Source organism: Dreissena polymorpha, chromosome 7, assembly GCF_020536995.1.
Source record: "Dreissena polymorpha isolate Duluth1 chromosome 7, UMN_Dpol_1.0, whole genome shotgun sequence".
In the NCBI taxonomy this organism is placed as follows: domain Eukaryota; kingdom Metazoa; phylum Mollusca; class Bivalvia; order Myida; family Dreissenidae; genus Dreissena; species Dreissena polymorpha.
This window is the reverse complement of record NC_068361.1, coordinates 21,415,704-21,440,186: the sequence shown is the minus strand read 5'-3', so window position 1 is coordinate 21,440,186 and position 24,483 is coordinate 21,415,704. Positions and strand designations below refer to the sequence as shown.

The following is a 24,483-nucleotide window of genomic DNA, read 5'->3' as shown; positions in this document are numbered from 1 at the left end:
TGTCTGTCTGTCTGTCTGTCTGTCTGTCTGTCTGTCTGTCTGTCTGTCTGTCTGTCTGTCTGTCTGTCTGTCTGTCTGTCTGTCTGTCTGTCTGTCTGTCTGTCTGTCTGTCTGTCTGTCTGTCTGTCTGTCTGTCTGTCTGTCTGTCTGTCTGTCTGTCTGTCTGTCTGTCTGTCTGTCTGTCTGTCTGTCTGTCTGTCTGTCTGTCTGTCTGTCTGTCTGTCTGTCTGTCTGTCTGTCTGTCTGTCTGTCTGTCTGTCTGTCTGTCTGTCTGTCTGTCTGTCTGTCTGTCTGTCTGTCTGTCTGTCTGTCTGTCTGTCTGTCTGTCTGTCTGTCTGTCTGTCTGTCTGTCTGTCTGTCTGTCTGTCTGTCTGTCTGTCTGTCTGTCTGTCTGTCTGTCTGTCTGTCTGTCTGTCTGTCTGTCTGTCTGTCTGTCTGTCTGTCTGTCTGTCTGTCTGTCTGTCTGTCTGTCTGTCTGTCTGTCTGTCTGTCTGTCTGTCTGTCTGTCTGTCTGTCTGTCTGTCTGTTGAATTTGCAACCGCAAAAAAAACCCGCGATCCTGCACCCGGGCATTCCATATTTCATATTTTGCTGTCAACCAACTCAATGAAAGGGAATAAAACATGTCAGCACAGTTTTGTCCCTTGGTTCAGCATGGAATAGAAAATTGATATATTTTGATTGAACGCAAGAAAGAGTAAATAAATAACGTGTAAAGTTGCACAAGGTATAACGTGCAACATTGTAAGTTTCGCCCTGTGCCGACATTAAAAGTCGCGTTATGTTCGTCTACATGTTATATGCAATTAACTGTTAATGTATGGTTTGAAACTAAACGGACGTAGTGGTGAATTGTCTTTATATGTGGCAGGGAATGAGATTTTTACCCATCTGGTCAAAAATTTACTTTTTCAGTTAAGCATATATTATAAAAGTGCTACATCTTACAAGTCAAAATCTTAAATTTGAGCATCCAAATCCTAAAAGTGACGAAATTTTGTCGTGTTTGCGTTTCATATCATAAACGCCAAATAGCGCCGTTTAAAATGTACAGTACATGTAATTCTAATCCGTTTGTGCTGATAATTTCTCCATTATTCGTGTTTGTCGATGAACATAATTGATAACAAAATGCAGAATTCATTGTAGTATTATAAGTCACAAATACTCATGGTAGCCATGAAAAGAAACAAATGATATGTTTTCATACGTATTACCATTTTTAAGAATTTAAGACAAAAACTAACAGCAACATAATCAAAAATGCCCTGCACAGATGTGGAACATCATAAGCATGTTTTTAATTAAAAAAATATATATGCACTTTTTCTGTAAATAGGCGTGTGTTCAGAAATTGAACATTTTTATAGCAACAAACTTGAAACGAAAACGAAGGACTACGCATGATGTAATTTGTGCTGTGTGTCTAAACAGCCAGACATTTTGTTTAATTTATTTAGTAATTATATTTTGTTCAACGATTTAAATTAATAAATTAATTAAAAATTAGACAAAATTTATTAAGTAAACAGTTGCTATGGAAACATTGCATGTTCAATTGGCTGATAAACATGAACGAAGAATTGCAGATTAAGAAAAGAATTTAAATAGTTTCGACTTGATCATGAACACAACCATTTATATGGACATCCGCAACTAAAAAATCTGACAGGAAGAGAAACATATTTTTTTTACAAATACATATCATCAAATAGAATTAATTACATTGCTGACACTTTTATTGTGTAGTCATGACGAATAAAATTAATATTGCTTACAAGATATTGTGTAATTGCACAAAGTTTTGCAAAACCTTTAAGAAAATTTGCTTACCTAGGCTATACAACCCTATTCAGTTCACAGTTTGTCTGCTGTCAACCGATCAACTGTTAGATTATTATCTTTAAGTACATTAAGTGAAAGAAGAACACTTTAAGGGGAAAATATGCACTAAGCTTTTCAACAAAATGGTATTACTTTCGTTCAACAAAATGGTATCACTTTCATTATAGAAAAGTTCAAAACCAAAGTTAACTTGAGAAGTGTTTTAGATTTTGACAACTGTCGGGTAAAACACACAAACTTGACAAAGAAATATCGTCTAAAATCTCATAGTGACACCGACAAGGCCTCAACGGCTCATAAACACATTGATTGAAAAAGATTCATTTTACATGAAATTTCATCACAACAGACAAAATTTGCAATTTGTTGAAGTAAAGCAACTCAAAAAGGAAAAACAAACTCACCATGTAAAAGGCAAGAAGTTTATCCGAATATTGCCAATGTCGAATTGTGCCCTACTGTATCAATGTTAAATAAGCTGAGGTTAATTTAGATCATATAAAACCAAAAGAAAATACGGAACGTTATTGTTCCATTGACAAAATTACCTTGGTTTAGGTTATTCTTTAAAATAAAACTATTGTTTCGTCGCAAGAAGGGGTTTAACAAGGTACGCGAAACGATAGTCACAAGTTAAAGTCCTTTTTTCTCGGAAACGACGTCAGCGCAAAATGGGTCAACATCTCATGCCAATCCACATATGTACATAATTACTCACAGTCTGGAAGTTTTTAAGCCTAAAGTTAATACAAAACCTCTTAAGAAATATGTTTTACTTCAACCGTTGTTTATATTGTGCGTATTATTTAAGAAGTAAACAAAATATAAAACATCTCAAAACTTGATAGAGATAATACAAGCACATTGCGTTTTAATCCTATATCGATGATTATTGCTAATAAATCTATTTAACGATTATGCATCGATGCATTTCTATAATTACATATATGAAAAGACAACGTACATTGCGTGAATATGATTATACTTCTTCATTATGCATAAAAATTATCATTTAATTTATAATGACAATTTACCTTTTTTTTCTTAACAAAATATATTCAGTAAAGTGTAATCAATCTGAAAAGAGGAACGTTTGAATAAATATGTATGTTGACGCAAGTTAACATACAAGAACACAAACTATATCTGATACTTTCCAATACTTTCATCGAGATTATCTCCCTTATGCATAAACAGTACGTATAGCTTGTATTTGTAAATTACTATAGTACTCATTTTTGGATTTTGTGTAAATGGTCATAGCTCATAGCTGAAAAAGCCAAATGATAACTTATTGAATAGTAATATATTACATTTTATGTGTTTCTCGAAAATTAGTCCAGGTAGTTGTTGCTTGTTATGAAGATTCTGACAGTGTGTTACAATGAAAGCTCACCGCGTCTCTTACACTTTTAGTACATCAGGTATGTCACACTGTTAGTGAACCAGGTATGTTGAACTGTCTGAAGTTCGCTGTGCGCTGAAGGTACATCAGGCATGACACAATGGCTGAACACAAGGCACATTACATTTTCAGTACATCATGTCTGTTACACAGCCAGTGCAACAGCAACAGGTCTATTACGCAGCCAATACATCCGGTAATAATAATACCACAGGTATGGTACAATGTCAGCACATCCGGTCTGTTCACCGGGTATATTACACTGTCATGATATCAGGTCTGTTACACTTTATGCACACCAGGTCTGTTACACTGTGTGCACACCAGGTGTGTTACACTGTGTGTACACCAGGTCTGTTACACTTTGTGCGCACCAGGTATGTTACACTGTGTGTACACCAGGTCTGTTACACTGTGTGCACACCAGGTATGTTACACTGTATGCACACCAGGTATGTTACACTGTGTGCACACCAGGTATGTTACACTGTGTGTACACCAGATCTGTTACACCGTGTGCAAACCAGGTCTGTTACACTGTGTGCACACCAGGTCTGTTGCACTGTCAGTACAGCAGATCTTGTACAATATACTTTAAAATACGTGAGTTACAATGTTTGACAGGTATGTATGTAACATATTTCTACACAACATAATATTATGTTAGTATTGTTTTTACAACGTCTGTTACAATGAATGTGCATCTAGTTTCTAGTTTCACGTATTCACAACATGTATTTGACAATAAATGTACACCATGTAGGGTACAGTGCTTTTACACGAGGTATGTTACAATGTTTATACACCTCGCCTGTTACAATCTATCGTCTGTTAAAATGAACAAGCAAAACGTCTGTAACAAAATCAATACACCACGTCTGCTACAATTTAAAAACTCAACGTCTGTTACAATGTCTGTCCCAAAAGTCTGTTAAATGTACGTGTACCGCGTTTTTAATAATGTTAGTACACTACGTCTGTTAGAATGTTATTGCATCAGGTTTTTTAAATTATCAGTGTCGCTTGTCTGTTACAATGCCCATGCACAACGTGTGGTCCGTTGTATGTTCACTGCGTTTGTTTCATTTACTGTACACTAGATCTGTTGCAATATATATATATATATATATATATATATATATATATATATATATATATATATATATATATATATATATATATATATATATATATATATATATATATATGCATAAAGTATGTTACAAGGTCTGTACGCCAAGTATGTTATGATGTTTACTTACCACAACCGTTTATGTGATTTTGTTACAATGTAAGTTACGACTTGTCAGTTACAATATCGGTACCCTATTTATGTTACAGGTTCCGGTCCTACAAAAAATGGCGGAAACTGATGTCATTTCCGCAACAAATGACTGTGACGATGGTTCTTAAAGCAGATGTGACGGACGTTGAATCTGAAGTCCACGGGGCTTCAACAATTTCAGATCGGGCCAGCATTACATAAACAGCCTTAACCACTACAGCGTTAGCGGGTGCTGCATGTCCCGTTTTCTAACGTTAACCATGTCAACAACTTCTGACCGACTGTATCTCTATCCAAAGCTTGTCATTAATTTCAGATGGTCTGTGAAGTGTGCATCTTTCCCCTAAGAGAATGTAAGTGGTGGTCAAGAATGCGTTGTCTACTGATTAACTCTCCCATTTAACTCTTTCAGTGCTGGAACCGAATGTTGAAGGCATTTGCAAACAGTTTGGATCCAGATGAGACGCCACAGAACGTGGCGTCTCATCAGGATCCAAACTGTTTGCTATTCTCATCCTGTTCTTTGAAAAAATGGAAGAAAATGCTAATTTTAGAAATTCAGCAGACGACATTTTAGCAGACGACACATTTACCGGCATGCAAAGTGTTAACCTGTGTCGCAGGAAGGCTTGTGCGATGTCATACTGTTTGTCAGTGGTTTTAATAGTTGCCCCTGTCAGCAACACCTTGTCATATGCTGTGTTCATTAAAGTAGGTGTGCACCACCTGTGCTTCTTTTGACGGTAATTAGTAATGAACATATAAACACGCAATTACCAACATTAACACTTGCTAATTACAATGTTATTTGTTTAACATAACGAAAACAATAGTCGGACTTCAAATCCAATTTAACGCGTTCATCTTTTTCATAGTGAACATTAATGTATGTATACAATTTTTTGTCATAAAAAAGTCACGTGACTTATGAACGAAAATAGAAAGCTTTTGCTGACGAACCCGATGCATTTTCACTCTGCCTTATTTGCAAGGAAAATTTAGTAAATAGTTTTCAAAAGTTGTGCATTAATTTAAATACATAAATGAAAGTAGTTGTGCATTGAGTAAAATACATCAATTACAAACCAGTCAACCATATCTTACCTTTGAGCCAGTTTTTTCCTCATAACAAAGAACAACTATAGTAAATTGCTCGTAGCGTACAAACTGTTATTGTATGACGTCAACGGACGGCTGAAAGCTAAGGTATCAAGGTCACAATATACTAAAAGATTTTCTTAACAAATTCAATGTAAAAGCAATAACTTTACCCCAAAATAAAGTCAAACTTTTGCGCGTAGAGACCCCCATAACCATACCTTTTTTTAAAGAGCATTCCAAGACGAATTGATTTAATTCGAATAAATGATGATTTTGTTTTAAGAGGGTTTAGCATTGAACACCAAAAAATATTTAGTATACTGTAACCTATAAGAGAAAATTATTCTGACTAAAATGTGTTTTTCTTACATATTATTATATTCCCATGCATATTGCACCAATATATTAAGTTTGGCTGATTTATCTGTCCATTTGGCCATTCTACTCCATATTTTCAAACGCAGGTGATTTTGAGCCTCTAAAACCTTAAATGTACCTTTAAGATTTAAAGCTGGTGCCTTCAATATCTGCAACAAAATACCAAAGCAAAGCAAATAAACATGCACATGGGACTTATGTGGGGTGAGGAAAGAATGATTTTGTTAGTTATTTTCACTCTAAGCCATATATTTTAAGTGTATTTTTGTGCATTATCTTATTAAAAAAAACATCCCAAAAATGTCAATTCCATTACACACAAAATCATATTTCATCAAAGACCAATATACGATTATTAAAATCTGGAGATCGAAGATACTTTAAAGTGTATCGATCAATCAGCTTTCATTAATTGCTTGTTTCACACCAAAAAAGTGTGAAATCTTGAAAGCACCTTGTTTGTCGCAGCCCCTTTAATTACAGGCTCCCAATTGTACATTCTAGTATATTATGTCATGGGTGCCTTTAAACTTCAGCAGGTGATCAATTTGCATTGCCTGCTCACATTTAGATGTTAAAGGGATTTTAAAAATGCATAATTTGGGTGCAAATCAAGTTCTTTGGCTCTTTTTAAGATAACAACCTGGTCAAAATGGGGTTCCTAACCAAGCGAAAGAAAAAGTTGCTCAATGTAGGTTTTAAGGCCGGCGGACTTAGTCCTGCTAAGGGTAAAATTTATCATTATGAAAGAAGGTTAAACTCCAACACAGCATACGTAAGGTTAGAAAGGTCATCCTTTGAAGCAAGGGTAGCTTGCTATGACAATATTCTTACTTTTCGGGATGAAGACGGCTCTCAAACCCAAGTTAAGCCCTTGCGTCCGCGATTGAACAGACTTCGCTATGTAAATATGTTACGGGTTCCCGCTCAATCAAAAGTCCATCCGGACTTACTGACAAACAAGGTCTATGTCACCGCCCTCCTCTAGTCTACGATGTCCTCTGAAAATAGAAAGCATATGTTAAGAAGTCCTAAATGTAAGGGTGACTTGGTAATTGATGGAAGTGCTTCCATAAAGTGGGGTTAAGGCTGGGAGGAAAGGTTAAAATGTACAAGATGCAGATATAGGAGAGCATTATAAGCTGTACAATGAGGTTCCATCAAGCACAAGGGGCAGAAAGGCAGCTCAGATTAATGTAGGGTTCCAGATAGGTGTGGCAAGATCTTCTATTGGGAACACAGGTTTCAGCAGAATTCTGAACACTACCAATATTATCGCTCCTTCTCCACTGGCCATGCAAAAACAAGCAAATGAGGTCAATATTGCCCTTAAGTCCCTTAATGAGAGAAGTATGTGCCAGATTAGAAAGGATTTGGTGGCTGAAAATGCCAAAATAGGTCAAAATGATCCCTATTTGGTTAACGTTAAAGGGGACACCTGCTACAATAATCCCATTTTTAAGAATGACGCAACACCCTTTCAAGCCGGGACCATTGCCATAAGCACAATGTGCGAAAATAATACAAAAAACAAGAAAATTGAGGGGGTTCTTGTTTCAAATAAACTCTGTAGGACTTCATCAATGCTTAGGAACAAAGGTCAACCTGTTCAGTGCCCCAATCATAGGGAAAATTGTTCTGCAAATGTTTCCGAGCGGGACTCGATAGGTAATGAAGGCAAATACAATAAGGTGTTGGGAGAACTGATCTCACAGGATATCAAAATATCATATTTCACTTGCGACGGGAACAGTAGGGCATTTCAAGGTGTACGTAACTCTCACGGTCACAATGTTGGTCACCTTAAGGATCTTAGGCACCTAGGCAACTCGCTGAAGCGCGAGCTCAACAAAGCACCTTTCTCGAAGGGTCATTCGAAGTCCAATATCAGGAGTCGATTTGCACTCTCGGTCAAAGCTAGGTGTATGGCTGAGCTTAAAGCTGCCCACAGTAAGCACCAGGGTGACATAAACATTCTTAAAAAGGTCATGGTTAATGTCATATCAACCATAATTCTATGCTTCAATAGTTACTGCGGTACTGGTTGTGCAAAGTACAGTTATGCCTGTGCTGGTACCAATAGGCAAGCTAAGAATTTCATGCCCAACAATGTCAGGATTAAAATGGTTAACAGTGACCAACAAGTCCTTAAAAAATGCATTGAAATGGTTTTAGGTCCAGCTGCTCTTGACACTACCAAACTTTTAACCACAACTCAAAAGAGCGAAGCAGCAAACAGGTCATATCAAGCCGTAAATCCAAAATATGTGACTTTCTCTCGCAACTGTGTAGGTCGCATTCATGGATAGGTCCACAAATTAAATAATGGCTATGCTGACTCTGTCATTGCAAAAACCATGGCTCTTAATGCAAACCTTACTCAGGGGTCAAAGGTTATAAAGCAGTTAGCGTTTGAGTACCGTAAAGACCTTAATCGAAAGAGGTAATCCGCTACCATCAAGGCGCGAGCTTTACGTGCCAGGACGCGGAACTATCGTTACAAATTGCACGAGGAACTACATTACGGCAAGGGCATAAGTGACCCGAAACCTGATTTTGAAGTCTCCCACACCTTAAACATCATAAATATTTTTAGTTAAATGTGTTATTATTATAATACAGTGTGAATAGTACCTGATCTGGCACTTCTTGGCAAAAAGGTCTCTATTGAGTGGCTCCTGTATCCGCCTCAGGCTTCCTGTTACCTAAAAAGACAAAAATACCTTATAAAAATAGATATAAATGGAAAAAAATGCATTTGTGTACTTTAAGTGTACTTCTATGAATACATGGGGTTGATGAAACTTGTGGCATTCATAAAATTACCAAATATGCAGGCAATACAAAATGGCGTCGAATTAAGGCATCGGCATTTCAAGTCACTCGACGACTGCGTGTACACTTTATTTTATAATGTCCCTATAGAAAATCGCAGCATTGAACTATGTTTCTCAGCGCGGATGTTTTATCATGATTAGCAATAATGGGTTATTACTATAATAAATGTTATAAAAATGTATATCATCGTAGAATCTACTTGTTATTATTGTGATTTTTATTGTATTATATACATCACCAATAGAGCTTAAACAAATAATATGCAAGATAAATATGTTATGAACTTCGATTAGGAATTTCCGCTGAACGTATTATGGCTGATACATGAATATTCACTAAAAAATAAATATTTACTCCTTGTATTAGCAATCTCCTGAATCATTACGATATATATCCAATATTTATCTAACGTATAATTGTTGGCAATATTGCGGTGTAGCTAGTAATTTTCTAAAAGCATGTTAATATTCTTCTAATGTATGTCATTCAATAAACAGAAACCGTATTTCGACATCGCATGCGCAATTGTCCAATATTGAAGTGCATAGAAAGTATTTCCGAAATTAAAAAAAAAAAAAACAAAAAACAAAGTAGTCCACAATTGTATTGCAGAATGTGTAACAGGTCATGTTCGAATCGAAGAACGTTTGATTGTTTGTTCTAATGTTATGTTTAATGTCGGAAAAACAATACATACATAATATAATAAAATCTTAAATGAACATTTCGATTGAGCACATACATTTAAGTTAATACAACAATATTGGGAAAATCCCCAAAACTTATGTACGTATTTGTGTTATTTTTTAAACCTATTTATTTTAGCTCGATTGCATCGAAAGCCTAAGGCTTATATAAAAGCTTTCGAGTCCGTTTCCTGGGCCTAGGAAACAGTATTTGGTGTCTTTGGAGGAGATCTAAAGAACGCTTCCACGGTGGGGATCGAACGCATGACCTCCCAGTCGCTAGGCGGCACCATATCCATTACACCACGGCGACCTCAACGTATTTGTGTTGATATATTACGTAGACAAATTGATGTTTCTGCGACAAAATACTACTCATTTTATTTAAATTGTTCATTTTAATTTTCCGCAGTCATAACCGTTCCCAAAATGTGGGTGAGTATAACAGTAATATATGCAGATTTTAATAACCACGTTTATAGAAAACGTGCAGGTTAATAACCAGGTAAAACGATCAAAATTATAAATACGGTAAACATGTTAGATACCTGACGGGAACGGATACGGGACATGAATATTGAAACGTCAGTTTGATAGCATCTTTACATGCACTTAGTTTACATAAGACACATATTCTAAAGAGGATGACATATTATTTAAACAAAAAGAAATACTAAGGCATCAAATAGTATACAACTGACACTCAAAAGTATAATTTCAAGTGAAGGTCATACCACTTGGACCCAAACAACGATTCAATCAATAAAATGTTAAGCATTCACAATTTAGTCGTGGCAGGGTGCTAACCGATGCACATATTAACTTCATTTTTCTACAGAAAATTAAACGTCAAAGAAAATATGTATAGATTATTATATGGGGCAAGTGTGCCTTTAGTGGTTATTGGCACACTTGGTGAGTTAGTTGCACGAGGGCTTTAGTACTCGAGCTTTGACAAACTAGCATACCACAGCGCGCTACATATGACCTGCTTATTGCATGTGTTCATCAAGTGTATACAAATGTCGTGTATATCGAAATTACAGCAAGTGGAAAGAAATAATTATGGTAGTACATGTATGTCCGACTTCATTTATTCGATTAATACAAATACAGATATTCCCTTCCTTGTGATGTCTGCAGGAGTTCAACGTCTCCCCACAACATTGTGACATGTTCTTGTCGACCCCCGTAGGCCGAAGTGCAACACGTTGTTCATTCAAACAGTGTTTATAAGTGACTCTGGCGATTCTGAAAATAAATTAAGAAATCCAAAAGGTAGAGATCTACATAGTTTCTTTGGTTGAATTCATGGATTTAGTAACACTTCGCTTTGTAACAAAAGAATATAGGGCTATAATTTCGTTTTGTAACAAAAGAATGTAGGACTATAATTTCGCTTTGTAACAAAAAAATATAGGTCTCGATCTTTAATTCCCATGCCACAATCTTATTTTACATAGATCCAAAGAAACTGTACATAATTTATTGATTGACGGCCCTGGAGTAATTGCGTCAATACGTCATCGTTATGACGTTTCATTTACTGTGTAGTCGTAAAATTATACATGCAACAGAATATCGATGTAAACACAATCATGTCGAGTGTGAATTATCTGCTCAAAACGATATGGATTTATAATTTGATGACCACCACGTAAGTTTATATTTTGATATTATGATATGAGATAAAGTTAGACTTTTAACAAAGCAATGTTTTAATAACTTAGGCCACAATTAAAATAGTGTTGGTTTGCCCTTTACCGACCCTAAATTTTACAGTTGGGTAGGTAGGTAGGAAAATTATTTTATTTTATTTGAGAAATTATATTTTTAATACAATAATAGTCTTTGAATATTTAAAACACTGTTATTAAAGCACTGTTGCCGTGTACGAAGCCCTATGTAGCTTAACATTATCTTGTATGCTGTTTCTTGCATATATTTTAATATCAAATGCATGCTTGTGTGTTATTACATCAAATATGTGTTCATTATATGATGTTAATTGCTCAAATGCATTTGTCATTATTTAACTGCCAGACAGCTTTTATTTTTAACTTAAATCTTTCCCTTATATTGGGCTCAATTAGCATGCAACAAGCATTGAAGGAGTGTAGAAAGACAGCCCAAAGCCTTTAATGGAAAAATTCAGACATGGCCAAAAAACGTCATATTTTACAGGCCAGACTTGCCTACCAGGAGAAACAATTCACAGGCCAGTTGAAATTTTTACAGGCCTCAATTTTAAGTGTTTGACCGGTTAGTGCATAGTCTCGGCATGGCAAAGTAAATTCATAAAAGGGCAAACTGAACATAAGCATTAGTTCTTCTTGAATGCTCTGAGCTTTTATGAGTGCATACGTACAGCTCAGAGGGTCAATAGCTGGGAGTTGTATTATTGCAACTAACATAAGCATGAACACTTGATTTGGGGAAATAAATTAAGGTTGTTAGTTTCAGTTTGTGGATATAAAAACGCTTTAAACATATATACTTGAGTGTTGTCGATGTATTTAGCTAAGAGACATTAATATATTAAATAAGTTTACCTTTACATATCCATTTCACTAACATGCCATAACAGTAAACTGTTTAGAGTGGCAAACATAATAAAGCAGAATATGCACATGAATCTGATTAAACACAGATCCACTTGCATATAAATCAAATCATGTTTGTCTTTTATTTTGCATTTTCGAACGATAATCCTGTAACTGTTAGATGTATTTTTCTTTGCGAGTAGACTGCATTCCAATTTTCAAACACTTGTTCTGTGACATTCAGTTCATACATTTCCAAAAAAAAGAGTTTTATTTGTATCTAAAACGTATGCTCCATCGTAGAATGACACGTTCTTTTCATTAAACCATACTAATTATATGATGTCCGTCGTAAATTCGATAGTCATTTGTCCTCGCTGAGCATCGTTATTTCTTTTAATTGTCCGCCATCTTGGATCACGTTAACAACATGTGTGTGACGAACGTAAACTCGTATATGTCCGACTACTTTCGCGAACAAATAGTTAAGTATGATGTCGTTCGGTCATTTTCACGGAACACCGCCGATCGCGATGCTGTTTATAGACGCTTGCATTACTGTCTATTCTGGGGAATATGAAATTCCAACCATCGGAGAGACCTAGATCGGTCAGGGGCGATAATAATGGACAGGGATATAAATATGCGCACGAATAAATATTGCAGTCGGCTCTTTTATGATTGGCGAAAAAAAACGAAAATAAAAATAATACGTTTTCAGAAATCGCAATAAAAATTTAGGCCTTACCTGTGCCAAGAAGTCCTTTTTTCTTCAGAATTTGAATTTCGTCTTCTGTAAAGGGATCTGATCTATTTTTCTTATTTCCCAAGCCATGTGATTTCGCAATCTTTCGTTTTGTTGCTAGCATTTCCCGAGCGTGGTGAAATAGTTCACTAGTCATCAGGTTACCTATTGATGCTGCCAAAAATGGATTTCATGGTAGATCTATCTGGTTCGTAATTCTCTCCGTTAAATTTATTTAGATTCATAAAGAACCTTGCGAGCAGCATATTCATCTCTTGTGCAGGAATATTTATTATTTCTCGACCATCTCCAATGCTTTCGAGCCAACTTATAAACCTGTTAATGTCCGATATTGTTTTTCTCTTGGTGTTTTCGTGTTTTTTTGCGCATTGACAAATTCATATGTATCAGATTCTGCTAAATTCTCTTCATTATTTTCAATGATTCTGTCTAAATCTAGTAAACGATTCGATAGAGATTCCGAAACCCGTTCAGACGCCATTTTGTTTTAACGCCCCTGTCGCCAATTACGTAACGTCAACGCGTGCCAACGATCCGCCGTTACTGGACAACAAGTGCGAGATAACCGGAAGTTTGAAAATAACCGATTTTGGCACAGTGTGCCGATCACCGGTTATCAGCACACTTGCTCAATACCGGGGTTTTTAACGAGTTATTTGCGAAAAAACGGCCAATTTTGTTACTAAATATAGTAACATATGCAATAAAAATTGTTATCATTGAAAACCTGGTATGAACGCTTTAAACGGAAAAGAAGACGCTTTCCACATTTTGGCCTAAATAAAGCAGTTTTGTGCATATTTGAAATACATTAATTAATATTATATAATACGAATGTTTGAAGGCTTGGGGATGGCTCGACTTTAACGTGACCTGTTTAGTTATCAAAATTTGAGTACTCATTTAGGTTCCGAGGGCAAAATATGCAAAATAAATTAATCTTTTGAACACGTGAAACGTCTTTATTTCAATACGTGTTGTTAGTACTAGGTAAACAGCGTATTAAGTACAAGTGCATATACATGTATATACTTACTCGTAATTATAACATTATCATCAAAATGTGTTAATCGTTACATTCGTTTATGACTTAATTTTATGAGTGACATTTGAGGTTTTGATAATTTGTTCATGCATGCTACTTTGTAGTTCTATAAATTTAATATATAAAAATACAATTGTAAGTGCATTTTTTAATGTTTAAAACATATTTTAGTTGTGTTTATATGCTATTGCAATTCGGCTTTAAGCAAGCAATTATCAAATAATAATATAATTGTCGCGTTTTATTTCTGAAAAAAGATAAATGTAAATGCGTCCGTTAGTAGGAAGCATTCAACATAATTATATAATTAACAATGTATAATTCGCTGTGGAAATATGAGTCGCGTTCTGAGGAAACTGGAAATAATGCCTGTGCGTATAGTGTCAGCCCAGATTAGCCTGTGCAATCCGCACAGGCTAATCAGGGACGACACGTTCCGCTGTTATGACATTTATCGTTTCAATAAAGTCTCTTCATAGCAAAATTCCAATTTAGGCGGAAAGTGTCGTCCCTGATTCGCCTGTGCGGACTGCACAGGCTAATCTGGGACGACACTATGCGCACATGCATTATGCCCAGTTTTCTCAGAACACGACTCAATTATATAATTAACAGTGTATCTTCGCTGTTGAAATACCATTCCGATCACAGTACATTAGCAAAAAGAACAATGTTTACAGAATATGACCTTTATCCAATTATCTCTATGTTCTGTTGATAATTACACTAATTGTCCATGCGATACTGCTGTCTAAGCTTAGAGCGTTTAACCACTTTCCTTCTGAAAATATGAACGCAAGCAAGAAGACAGGCAAATAAATAAATGCATAAAAACATCAGATAAATGTAACTGTTATTTATAAATATGATTGCGTTTACATTTGTGTTATTTTTTGTATTTCAATAACAGTTCCAATCAATATTTGCAAGATTTAATTGCAGTATGTTTAATGTATTGTTATGTAAAAAAAAAAAAATAATAATAATGATAATAAAAATAATTATCACATGCCTTATCCGGTTTTCCATGTAATATAACCATTACATATTTTTTAATATTACACATGTGTAAAACAACATTTTAAGCGTTTTCATTGGCTTAGTTTACGTTTATTGACCAATCGCATTTTGTTATTTTGCTGAATTGACGTTGCAACGTCAAATGACGTCACGAAATGTTAACAACATTCGGGATTTATAATTATGTTTGCGTAAATATTTATTTAATTTGCTCATTTTAAAGCATGTGATAAAAAAGATCTGACACTCGTTGTCATATCATACCATATTTTATTAAACTCGTCCAGGAAATTCGTTAGTAAGCTCGCCAAAGGCTCGCTTACTAACAAAATTCCTTAACTCGTTTAATAAAATATGGTATGATATGACAACTCGTGCCAGATCCTATATTTATTATAATCATCATCATCATAATCATAATCATAATAATCATAATAATAATTGTAAATCAAGTGTATGTATAAATTGTGATAATCATCGTCTTTGCTAAATATTAAGTACAGTAGTACTTCGCAATTCCATTTCTGATATCACCATCATCATCATTATCACACTTTCAACAACATAATCATTAAAGTTATCATCAACGACATCGCAGCTATCGGACGTCAGATATTTCGACCAATCTTAGGGTGGTATGCTATTGCGCGTTAAGCCGTATCTTGGTTCCCGAGATGTGGCCAACGACAGTTTTATCTGGAATGTGGCAATCAGGGAACCAGGCGACTACATAACCTCGTCGGCTGACAGGAAGTGACAGCTGCAATGATGCTAGTGGTGTAGGCAGATGCAGTCGAGTTGGCCCAGTATATATCATCATAACTGCAAATGAGTTTCTTGTATAATGACCTTCGAGCTTGTCATTTTATGCTGATCATGAGTATTCTCTAAAAACGATATAATTATACGAACGGGGACTACATTTTTGTTTATTGTATAATAAAAAGTTGAAGTATAAGGCACAGTTTTCGCGGCAAAACTCTAGGATGTGCCTTAGAGTGTTATGCGTCTTTTATGTAAAGCAAAGGCATGTATCTGTTTCTGTACCTGTTTATTTAATCTAACAAATTTCTTATAAAACATATAGACCAAATATTTATGCTTTATAAATATGATAACATTAAACTCCGTATTTCCAAAATATTCAAGGATTGTATATGTATGAACATTATAACGATCGTGTAATAATAATTAATCAACTGGGTAGAGCACTTGTTGATGGGAGAAAATAAAAGCACAGTTATAAAGTTTGTATAATGTATGGATTTGGCCGGAAAGGAACCAATCAAGATCTCAAATTGTGAACTATGATGGAAATATCCGTAATGTTGTGTTTGCTGTAGTGTGGAACACCACACTTAATATAAATTGTGTTGCGTGTAATGATTTTTCAGGATCCGTTTTGGTTTAAAAATAATTTGAAATTTACGAAATTTAAATAAATCAAATGTTAGCAAGCTAAACATCATCATTTCGCAAGTATAATATGTCCACGTGACTCAAAATGACAATCTGAAAAATGGCAATCTGCAACTGGTCTGATTACGCGATGAAACGTAACAGATTAATCCCACATTAATTAGTGAACATTGTATAATGTAGAAGGTGCATGTAATTTATACTTTCAGCTCTCGTTATTTCCCAAAAATCAGTTCTAAATGAAAGTTATTTTGAACATTAGCATAAATACACAATTTAAAGCATATTAAATTATTAATTAAATGATACTACAAATCTCGCGGTATGGCATTGGCCACATCAATTTAATCGTAATGTCAAAAGGCCTTGGCAAACAGCGTAAGAAATATTCTAAATATAGAAATAAATATACTAGACATCCCTAATTTTGGAAATAAATTGATCCAATTAATAATGATGGGAGAGTCCACAAGGCATAAATGGGTTAACATTTGGTATCTTGAAAGACGATTACTAGTTCTGATAAACGTCATTCTCTGCATGCAAATAAAAAACGCATTTTTTTCTTAACAGTGTCAAGAATAACTTAAATCTTTCTGATGACGTTTTGCATCAACCAAACATATAAAACTGATTTTGATTTTACTCTGTAAAATACACGTTAAAATAAACAATTATTCGTGTAATATTTATCAATATACATATTTCTATGCTAAAAAACGACAAAATAGTTTTCGGTCGTTCGCCTTAGTCAGCGCCCTTAATTGAGTAAATTAATACGCTGTATGACGCTCAGGCATTCTTGTATATCTACTAGTTAACGATTACGACGTCCAAACTATTAAATAATATAACACAATAATCAATTATATTACTAATAACGTTCCATTAGGGAACGTATGCGAAACATTTATGTGAGTTATTTTTATTACATAATGGTCCATTTTTGTTTAATATAAAAAGAAGGAAAATTCAATCAACGTTTAATAAATGCAATAAAAACGCAAAATTAAATACTTTTGAAATAAGCAACATATTAAACATCTATCAATTTCAACACCAAATATGCAATTGCTTAATTATTAAACAAACATCATATTAAAAAAATCACTTAACGTCCAATTTTAACGAGACGATTGCGACAAAAAGCAACAATCAGAATCATATGAAAACACAACCAAGCTCCACTATCCACCATACCTGTACCACAATACTGATAGGCCAAGAGGCTTTTGCCCAGCTCCGCCCCACGTCTTTGCCGCGGTCGTGGTGCTGTAATCTGATTGGTTGATAATCAATTATCCAGAATCTTTGCGCCGCCTGGTTGAAGGGAAAGTTGTATAGAACCCACCAGCTGTTTACATTATATGGGATGAACACGAATAGGAGAGTGAAAGCTATTTTATTCGCTAAAATCTACTTAGAGTTCATTGAAAAACATTTAGTAGGTTCGACGTACGAGGATTTAATGTTCATTACTACTCATTAGATTTAATCAAGATAGTCAGAGATTTTTAAGAGAAAAGAAAACATTGATTGAATTAAAAGATTTAGTCGTGTTATTGATAGGTGTTAAATTGATCAGCCGTTTTTGAGCTCTGATACATGCTTTCTTTTACATGAGCCGCTCGGGAAACTTTGATGTACTGGTTACATGAACATTTCCGTAACAGTGAATCTTTGTGATATGGTTTATAGTTGTACTAAATACCAGGTAGCATACTTTCTCCATGGGATACCATTAAGGAAATCTTCCAGAAGGGAAAGTACCATCGTGGAGGCAATAACAATTAAACAAAATATTACAATCTGCAAAAATGAGCGTGTACTCCATGCTTCAGCAAGTCGACGGACAGTACTCGAGCTTTGACAAACTAGCATACCACAGCGCGCTACAGAATTCAAAAGGAGGCTTCAGTGTGAACCATTTGCTTGACCTTGGCGAACTTCCTGGCGAAAACTGCGCCATGTTCGCCGGAACGGACCCCTCGCCGGGCCTGCCGACGCAGACCTGTACGCCGGACTCGCCTGGTAACGTGCACGCCGACGGGCAAACGCAAGGACTCGTGTCCGACCTGGACATGATGGGACAGCATGCGCAACATCAACTTCATCATCAGAAACTGCAGCAACAACAGCAGCAGCACCATCAGCAGCAAGAGCAACAGGATCAGTGCTTGAAGGAGGAGCCTTTAGATGGTCAGCAGCTTGATCCTAGTTCAGGTTAGTCCATACGCGAGTTCTTCTGAGGGTTCAATACCTTGTTATAGTTTTAAATTGACTTACATAGGGACTTACCATTACAAATTGTATTGCATAAAACCGCAAAACCCATTCAGTTATTTCGTATTCGGTCGGTATCTTCATCTAGAGGCCCTCTACTTACTATGTTCATAGAATGCCCCTTTGGTCAAAGCTTACTATGTCCAAGGGTCACATTTTAGTATAAAATAATACATAGTTATCGCCCGCATTTATACCGAGGAATAGACGTTATAATTGTTATATGGCCTATCTTCAAACACATATTGCTAACACATATCGGGATTGGTCCTGGCATGGTTATTGTATATAATTCAACAAAAAAATAAACATATATTTCTTACTTAATCCCCACTAAGTTTTATCTTAAAGAGATTTGATGTAGCCTTGGTTATATGGATTGATTATGTTTTGTAAATATTACTTGAAATAATTCGTTGATTATTTTTTCAAGGCTTGTTATTGTTATATTCGAAATACGTTTTTCTTCAGTTTCGTAGTATGTAGGGATAAAATTAAATTGTCACAGAACAAGTTTTACGCATTCCTGATATATTTCGCCCAAATAGGCTTTGAAAAAATGTTTGTTCTTTAGAATCTAAAATCTAGCAGCAATGACGTCATGACACTGAATTTTTCCGGAATATAATTGGCTTTTACATTGTCGAACCCTAAAGTAAATCATTACAAAGTCGATTTGTTTGTTTGTATTCGTTCTACAAAAGTTCAGAAGCGCTTCCAATATTTTGAAACACACAGTTCCTGTTAATTGTTTTATAAACAAATGCGTACAATTATGTTTGCAACTACGACTGCTAATGCTTATACATGATTCGGCACAGTTTAGCAGATTTCTACCTTTTTTTCAATTTCGTTACTTAAGATAAGAATGTACACTTTGGAATATATATTATGTTACTGTGTATTGAGCAAATATGCAATTTATATGAACTATTAAGTTCTATTATTTAATTTCTTACAATTCAAAGTTCTCAAAATTTCGACACGTGACATGCGAAAAAAAATATATATATGAGTGAACATATTGTGGGTAAGCTTCGTGTACATTTTAATTTATATGAGAAAATATATATCTTATGTATAAATATTAAAAACAAATTTTAAGCGTCAATTTCGATACCGTCAATGTTTATAAAATTAAATTTACTACGGAATACTAATAGGAATATAGCTGTGCAGGTTTGATCTTACCAATAGCCCACAACGGTGTGCATTGTTCAAAAGCAATGCATTGCTGTTATTTTCATTCATCCATCGTGACCCATAAAGAGCTAATTAACATTCATATCATTTAAATTGATATAATTACACTTAATGAGCTTCCCTGATAAGCCTCGTTATCAAATTAACGAATTAGTGGCGCGTATTTCTTCATTAGTATACAGGAATAGTTGGAGCTTTTCATGCTTGCATGATTTGAACTTGATATCTCCGAAATGACAAATTATGATCGGAAAAATATTTTAAAGTTTTAATTTTATTTACCTTGAAATTAATTTACATCTTACTACGGGTAAATTATTATGGTGCGAACGCTAATGTACTTTGCTAGAGCTTTTGATACACAATATACGCTGTTTTAACAATTTCAAAATAGTGTACGAATAAGATTAACTCCGAAAAGAAATGGTCTTAGATCGTCAAAGCATATTATTCCAAATTAAGTTATATATGTATCTTATATTTTCTAAACAAACAAATCACTTGAATTTAAATTTAAATTTCATTTAGTATTATTGTGGCAGCATACATATGTAAGATGTTCAGCACAAATGACATATACAATACATTGCCTTACGGCATGTTTGAAACATGATCTTTATATAAAGCCTGACACAAATATTTTGCATACCCACATGAATACACGTGTTCAACATACGTGTTGCAGCACAATGTGTTAACATGCTCAGAAAATATTATTAGTAAGCGTGTGTATAAATAGGCATAAATGGGTTAAAAAGGTGAATTGATTTAACAACAAGCATAAGTTAGCAAAAAGATATGAAGATATACACTAATTGCAATAATTACATGACAAGTGTCAGTCTGTAAAATATCATATAAACGCTCACCGAACCCAAGAGGAAGATTCTGTTAATATGTAGTAAAATGAATATGTTACATTGTACAATTCTTAAGTAACAGGTACGAAATATTTGAATGTTATGTAAGAAGAAACAATATAGCACTGCATCCCACGAATTGTAGTATCTAATCATGCTACTTTAACCCATTTATGCCTAGCGTCTAGAAAAAAAGGCCGTGGCAAACAGCGTAGACCCAGATGAGACGCCGCATGATGCGGCGTCTCATCAGAGTATGCGCTGTTTGCTTAAAGAAATTTCTGTAAGAAATATTCTAAATATAGAAATAAATATACTAGACATCCCAAATTTTGAAAAAAATGATCCAATTTAGAAGAATGGGAGAGTCCACTAGGCATAAATGGGTTAAGTTCTAAATAACTACAGAAAAGGACAATCATGTCTATGAAAAAATACAATTATTGGTAACCTAGGACGACGCATTTGCGTTACACTAAAAACCTCTGAAAAGCGGGTATATTGCGGCGCCTATGAAGAAGTGTTTTAATGTCAACCAAATACTCGCGTTTCCAAGTACATAGCTCGCTACTCTACTCCAAGTGTTAGCACGTGTGTTTTACGACTCTAATACCACACCATATCGACGTACACTTGTTGTGGTGGTTCAGCCATATCTACTTTCTAGAGACCTCTTTGACTTTTCCACTAGTATTACGCGCTATATGGGTAATTATTCCTGACAAATGTTATTTTTAAGCACTGGTAAACGTGCGAATCTTGAAAAGTCTCTAATAAACTCAAAATAAACGTTACGTATCACAACTGAGCGATGCATTTTCAATAACATTGATAATGGTGATTGTTATTACAAAAGAGGGTTAAAATAGGAAAAGATATACAACAGTGTAGAAGTATTTGTGAACAAAAGCAGCATAAATGGTAAAAAAGTAGTAGCGGAAGCATAAGGATTAGTAGCAGAAGTAAAAGTAGTGTTTGAAGAAGTATTAGTAAACGTAGTTACTAATAGTGGTAGTAGTAGTAATAGTAGTAGACGTCGTTATTGTTTAAGTAGTAATTGTAGTAATAGAACAACTACTAGAAGTAATTGTTGTTTTTGCTGTTATTGATGCCATTTCAGTTGCAGAAACAGTAAATTATCGTTATTTATGTACAATTGCAATTAATATTTATATTCGTTATACCTTTTTCCACCAGTTCATTTCCTATACTGACCCAGATTTATTGGTTTAAATATTAGACATTAAACGTATTCCATCAAAACATTACACCCTCTTAGACACGGCTTCTTAAACATAAATTACAAAATGACGACGAAAATATGAATGAATCTATAAAATAAGCATTAAAACGTGTCTGTTTTCCCCAACTTTACAAGCGCTGTCAAATTTCAAGGGTTAAACGCAGACTTGGTTTCATTTCTGGTGAAATTTAATCACTTCAGATATACAAAACATTTAGCGCAGCTTGTTGATATAACGTTGCAAAATAAAAACAGTCTGGTTTTACGTTTTAAACGCATTTATGGAACAAATCTTAGTAAAACCTTTATTATTTTATTGTTATTTTAGAATTATTGTATACGATAAAAACAATAAAAATCTTCATTGGTGAAACAAACATTATATGTATCATCATCATCATCATTATCATCATCATCATCATCATCACCATCACTATAATAATCACTATAATAATCATGTTCATGGGTTTGCTGATGAGGATCAAGATATACGAGATCATTTAGGTTAAAATTGTTATACTCTCTTATACAAAATATATATTGATACACTGGAAGCCATGTTTAAGTCAATCGGGATGTTATTATTTTCTCGACGTGTGTGCAGGAAAAGAAGTGTTATTGACTTTGACATGACTATTTAACCCATCTATGCCTAGCGTCTAGAAAAAAGGCCTTGGCAAACAGCGTAGACCCAGATGAGACGCCGCATGATGCGGCGTCTCATCAGGGTCTGCGCTGTTTGCTTAAAATAATTTATGTAAGAAATATTCTAAATATAGAAAAAAAGTATAGTAGAAATCCCTAATTTTGGAAATAAATTAAAGGATGGGTGAGTCTTCTAGGCATAAATGGGTTAATACAGGACACTGGGCCTGAAAATGTATCGAAGGCGGTAAACACTCAACATTATATGAATTAGAGAAAATAATGGAAAACAAAACATAGAAGTTGGCACGTGGCGATATCTTTCATACCTATCTTATTACTGACCTTTCTAATTTCGGAAATTCACACTACATGCTTTAAACAAATATGGTTTTGCAGATCCTTCCGAGTAATGCTGACATTACTAAATGTGAAGGTTTCATGTGGTGACCTAAATATTAATTGTAAAATGCGAAATGAAGTACAGCACAAGTGCATATTACGTGTTTTAAAGCAATAATGCGAAAACTCGCTTTTTTGCATCTCAAAGGTACACCAAATCGTGTAAAAAAAACTAATATGAACATTTTTTTTATTACTTCATTTGTCTTTTTTATTTCAGAAAATATGCATATGTTGTTAATTGGAGTTTGTTATTACTTCATTTGTCTTTTTATTTCAGAAAATATGCATATGTTGTTAATTGGAGTAATTGATATCAGTTTGGTTCATCTTTGCCATGACCATGAAAAATTAAAGCACTGAAAAACAATTCATTCCAAATAACGTTTTTGACACATTTTAAGTGTATTGATAGATCTTCAATTTTGCATAAGCGGCAAGAATATGTTGAATTTGAGTGATATTTTTTTGCGATAACAAATAACACTGTTCCTAATAATAGGTTGCAGAATTAATTTAGATGTGCAATTGTATACTGTTCAAAAATAAATCAATAAAGAATTGGTGCTCTCTAATAAATAACTATTATGTTTTAAGATTGGAGAGTGCCGTATAAACTTTGACAAAAGCGGGTTACACTCAACTAACAAAAACTGAAAAAAAAAACGTTTTACAACAGTGAACTTTTATAACAGTCGAGATCTTTGTTACATATAACTTAGCATACGTTTTATTTCTTAGATGCATTCGTCTTAGAATGCTTAGTTAGAAACGCGTGTTTATGAGGGTCTCTTCATGCAAAATCCTGACTTTACTTTTGACTTAAGTTGAAGGTTTTACATAATATTACAGAAGGATCGAAGTATGTATATTGTTACCTGGTGTTTAAAAAATATCTTAACAAACAAGTCACCATTAATCAGAACGTAACATGAGTTCGTCAAATGCCTGCTGCTATTTCGCCACCACCCTGTTGTTTTCTTTCCAGTAGATTTCCCTTCCAGTATTTAAATAGACCCCGACCCGTGCCACGGCCTTATCGATACTATATCTGAGGCTCAACACAGCGTTTGTAGGAATCATGCCCTCGGGGGACATTTGATTACGCTCGCCAGATGCCTCGCACATGTGCAACCGGTTAGACTTGCAACGTCAGGCACGCTCGTTTTGCTTTCCTGATAATATATTACTAAATCGATTGATATAATAACTCATTATTCGCATTCCTATTTACTCCCAATATGCTTAACCAGATGTACAAGATACACGTAGAAATTGTGTTTATTAAATAAATTGTAAAAACATCTATGCAAAAAAACAAAATTGTATTTTACCTGACAACGGGATTTGGCTTGATTGAAATTATTGTTCGGCAGTATATTTCAAATGTGAATGTTTAAAACAATGTGTGGCAGAATAATATTTCCGATCAATTTTGCCATAAGGGTTCATCTGCTATCTTTGAAGACGATTATGCAAAGGAACGGTATCTTGTTGAAAAAGAATAGCAAGATTC

The 24,483-nt window shown here is 34.7% G+C and overlaps 1 protein-coding gene across 1 annotated transcript in view; it reads left to right on the top strand.

The window, feature by feature from the left end:
• The first annotated feature begins 17,713 nt into the window (after positions 1 to 17,713).
• LOC127838379 (paired mesoderm homeobox protein 2-like) overlaps positions 17,714 to 24,483 on the top strand; it is a 24,185-nt gene continuing 17,415 nt past the window's right edge. Inside the window, exon 1 of the mRNA XM_052366094.1 lies at positions 17,714 to 18,554. Coding sequence (XP_052222054.1) covers positions 18,149 to 18,554 — 406 coding nt within the window. The 5' untranslated portion in view covers positions 17,714 to 18,148. The remainder of the gene's footprint in view (positions 18,555 to 24,483) is intronic.